We start from the raw sequence: 4,250 nt of genomic DNA on the forward strand, positions 1-4,250 counted from the left end.
AAACCTTTAAAGTAAACTCTCCTGGTTCTTTCATGTTTACATCTTTGTTTATTTATTATACAGCAGATCACAATATTTCAACAGTTTGCATATAAAGAAAAGTAACATTTCAGAGTGCAAGAGACCTAACGTGCCCAAGCAGAGAAATGTTAATTAACAATATACACAGACGGGAACAGTGCACTTCCCAAAGCTGAGACTCATCTGTGTTCCCAGCTGGAAGAAAAAATATATTAAAAAAACAGAAACATTATATATTACTGCTTTGTTTAATTTACAACTTGCTTTGCAGAAGCTGCACATAAAAAGACTCATTTTCTTTTGAGCTTTCTTTTTTGTCCCCCCCCTCTACAAGTTTCAAGTATAGCAGAGACCTGGGCATTCATAGCTGGACTCACTGTCCTTTACATACTAAATTTTAAAAAGCAGCATGGGGAAGGCAGCTGCAGCAGTACCTGGTGTCATCCTGAGGGGAAAAACAAGACAAAATAAAGCAAACAAGAGCCAGGAGAGACATTTTAGGCTCTTGAGTTGATAACTGGGAGCAGCCAGGGATGGACTGCCCAGTGGGGTCCCAAGCTGGTGACAGGAGCATCCCTGCTCTCTTTGCAAGGTGATGCTGTGCTGCCAACACCTGCAAACCCTTACAGCCACGAGGCAGTCAAATCCCACCCTCATCCCCATCCACTCTGGGCTTTGGATCAGGAGGTTTGTTCTGATGGCCACAACCGAGAAGACCAGCAACCCGTTTCCAGCACCACAACAAACATGCCCAATGGGCACTGGTCTCCAGCCAAAACACAGCCAGAGTCAGCCACCACAGTCCCCAGAGCCAGGGGGGTGCCAGAATCTGGGGGAAGAAGGTTAAGCTGATGTCAAATGCAAGCCAGGAGCTCTGGGGCMAGATCCCTTATGCACCAGCCCTCCCACTCACCAGGTACCTGATTGGGGGGGGACCCTCCAGACACGGGGAGCTGAGTGGTGATGCCTGGGCAGGTGTTTTTTGCAGCTTCGCTCCCATATACATCCCAAACCAGCCCTTCCCCACCATTTGGCTGGGCCAGCTCTCACAGCAGAGGAAGGAGAAGAAAACTAGCTATCAACTACAAGCGGAGAGGGCTGGGTGGCCAAGCTGCTCCCCAGTGCCATCCCTGGCCCGACGCTATTTACACCGTGAGCTGGCTCCGGAGACATCCGAGTCCGGCCGCAGCCACTGCTCACATGTGCCGCTTCATGTGGAGGGCGAGGTGGTCTGAGCGGGAGAAAGCCCGCTCGCAGAGGTGGCACTGGAAYGGCCGGTGCCCTGTGTGCTTGCGGTAGTGGCGGGTCAGCTCATCGGAACGGGCAAATTTCCAGCCACATCCTTCCCAGGTGCAGTGGTAGGGCTTCTCGCCTGCAGAGGAGAGGGGGTGTCAGTGGGCATGGAGGTTCCCATCCCCTCTATGCCTTCAGCTCTGTGCTGCCCTGCCCAGCACTGACCTCCTTTTCGAGGAGAAACCCTGATCCCCACCCTTAGATGAGAGCCCTGTTGCAATTTCACTCCCTGCGCACCCCTGCCTGCCCCACTTTCCTTCTGCCCCCAATTTTTCTACTCTTCTCCACGTGAAGAGGTCTGTCCTTTGGGCATCCCTGTCCCATTACAGCACCCCTTCATATGTCCCTGCCTCACTTACAACTGTGGGTGGTCCCCTGCTCATCCCTGCTGGGGGGGTGGTACCACATGCCCTGTCCCAGYTCAGCCAGAGGATCTCACCACACATCCCAGTGTATCTCCCTACTGTCTGCCCCTACCCCGGGTGGGGTCTTCTCCATATGCCCCCAAGCCCTGCCTCCTCAGGCACTCCCGGACCCCAAAACCAACAAGCGGAGGCATCACAAGAGTGGTGTCGCTATGTGCTTTGGTCCCTGTGTGTCCCTGCCCAGCCCCACCACTGGGGTCCTTCTGAGCACTCCCGGGCCATCCCCATTGCCCAGTGCCCTACAAGCAGAGCCCGCTGTGGGCTGCCTGGAGGGGTTATCTCTGGGTGCCCCCACACAGCCCCATCACAGGGACCAACCGCGCACTCCCTGACAGACCGCAGGAGTTTTCTCCACGCGACTCCCCGTCCGGCGTCACCTCCCCCGACGCCCCTTGACACCCCTGGAACCACGCTCTCAACCACGTGCCGCGATACCCCCACCCGGCACCCTCCGTTCCGTCCCGGTCCCGGCGCGCCCTTACCCGTGTGGGTCCGCATGTGCGCCTTGAGGTGGGAGCTTTTGGTGTAGGTCTTGCCGCAGCCCGGGTATTCACAGTTGTGCGTGGCCGTTCGCTTGCGCGCCCACGAGCGGCGGCCGCGCTTGGGCTTGCAGTCCTCGGGGGGGGCCCCGGCCGGGAAATATTCCAGCACCGGGGAGTTGGGTGGCGTGACCAGCAGCCCGGGCAGCCCCGCCGGGCCCGGYCCCGGCCCCTTCAGAGGCTCCCTGAAAACACTGAAATGTCCATGAAACTGCGGCGGCGGCTGGGGGGCGAAGTGGGGCCCATAACGGTGCGGGGCCACGGCGTAATGAGGCGGCAGCTCAGCCAGGTGGTGCGGATCGGCGCTAGTCAGCGGCTCCTCGGGGGGCCCCAAGCGGCCGTGCGGGAATCCCGGGTAGGGCAGCGGCGGCACCGGTCCCGGCCCGGGACCCGGCGCCACGCGTGGCTTGTGCTCGCCGCCGCCCGGTCCGAGGTACTCGGCGGCGGACATCCCCAGCATGCAGGCGCGCTCCTCCGGCTGCTCCTTCTTGATGCGGGGTCCGAAGGACTGCGCGGGGTCCAGGGGCAGTGGGCGAGCAAGGGCCGGGTGGAGGGGCGGGTGGTGATGGGGGTGAGGGTGGTGGTGGGGACCGCCGGGCACCCGCAACTCCGTGTACTCCCTCCGCTGCAAGTCGTAGTGRCCGGGCAGGTCCGGGGTGAGCAGCTCGGCCACGTAGCTATGGCCCTGGCCCTCGGGGTAAGGCGCCGGGAACTTGCCCGGTGTGGGGTACGAGCCGTCGCTGTCGTAGGTGGTGCCGCAGCTCTCGGGGGTCTCAGGTAAGGGGTAGTTAGGRCCGGTCGGCCCCTGCCCGCCACTGCTGGTGTGCGCCAGGATGAAGTCCAAGTCCACGAACTTGCCCAGGTCGTCTTCCTCCCGCTTGACGGCAGCGGGGCCATCCTGCTGTAGCATCCTCTGCGGGACAACGAGACGTCAGGACCGGCGGGGAGACGGTTGCGGCGGCACCCGCCGCCCCAATACCGCGGCCCGCGCCTCCCGCTCGGGGCGGCTCCCCGCAACCCGTCCGACGGGTCGGCACCACTCCGGCTACGCTGCACCGCCCCCGGGGCGCCCTCCGACGGCGGGAAGGCGGCCCGCCCCCCACTCCTCAGCCGGACTGAGCCCCAGCCCGGAATTCTCTGCCCCGTACCCCTTTTGCCACCCTCTCCCCGATGCCAGGTGCTTACGTGGAGCATGTCAGCTGGCCGCTCCTCTAGCGGCATCAAGTTGGCGAAAGTAGAGATAGAGGGCAGGGCGCTCTCGTCCACGGCCGCCGCCATGGCGTGCCGGGCCGGGGCAGCGGGGCCGGGGCGGGCTGGGGGAGCGCGGTGCGCGGATCCCAGCACCGCTCCGCTCCCCGCGGCAGCAGCGCTGCTCTGCGCCACCCCGCGCCCCTAAGCTGTTAACAGCATGGCTGCGCCGCGATTGGTCCGGCCGGYATTGATATTCACCGCCGCCACTCTCCATTGGCTCTGTCGTGCTCCGAGCCACTCCCCCTCTGGCGGGGCTGCCCCGGCGGGGGTCGGTGGTGCCGCTGCTCCGACGGCGCTCGGAGCCCACGCGTGACTGGAGAGGCTCCCGCACCCTGCTCTGTCCCGCTCTGCGAGCCTGTCCCACCAGGGCGAAGAGAAAGGGCTGCYGTTGTGGATTGCGGAGGCCAGAATCCTTCACGTACCCGCGACGTGAACGGGGCAGCGGCGCCCTTAAGGCTTGCCCAAATTGCGATCGGGAAGGGAGGCTGTAGGTGGTAAATTCGGAGGTCCCCTGGCACCCTGTCCCGAGCCGGGTAGGGGCAATGACTGTGTCACATGCCCCCGTTTGTGCACACGGGCTGAGAGTGCCGGAGAGGTCTGGTGCRGGGGTACAGGTGAGAGCCCTTCAGCCGGCACTAAACTGGTCTCTACGGGGACCACCGAGCGCGTCAGCGAGTGAAGGTGCAGTCCCAAAAAGGGGTGCTTGTGCCACGTGGGAGCT

At 62.4% G+C, this 4,250-nt stretch overlaps 1 protein-coding gene across 1 annotated transcript; it reads right to left on the reverse strand.

Annotated features, from left to right (window-relative positions):
- On the reverse strand, positions 1–3,666 carry LOC130589315 (Krueppel-like factor 2). Its single transcript, XM_057390618.1, has 3 exons — positions 3,464–3,666; positions 2,222–3,191; positions 1–1,393 (listed from the first exon to the last, which is right to left on the reverse strand). Exons 1-3 carry the CDS (start codon positions 3,554–3,556, stop codon positions 1,218–1,220), a joined length of 1,239 nt encoding a protein of 412 aa, XP_057246601.1. The 5' UTR covers positions 3,557–3,666; the 3' UTR covers positions 1–1,217.
- Between the last annotated feature and the right edge of the window lie 584 nt (positions 3,667–4,250).

This window comes from Malurus melanocephalus, unplaced genomic scaffold (assembly GCF_030028575.1).
Source record: "Malurus melanocephalus ecotype Western Australia unplaced genomic scaffold, MMel_1.1 scaffold_28, whole genome shotgun sequence".
Taxonomy (NCBI): Eukaryota; Metazoa; Chordata; class Aves; order Passeriformes; family Maluridae; genus Malurus; species Malurus melanocephalus.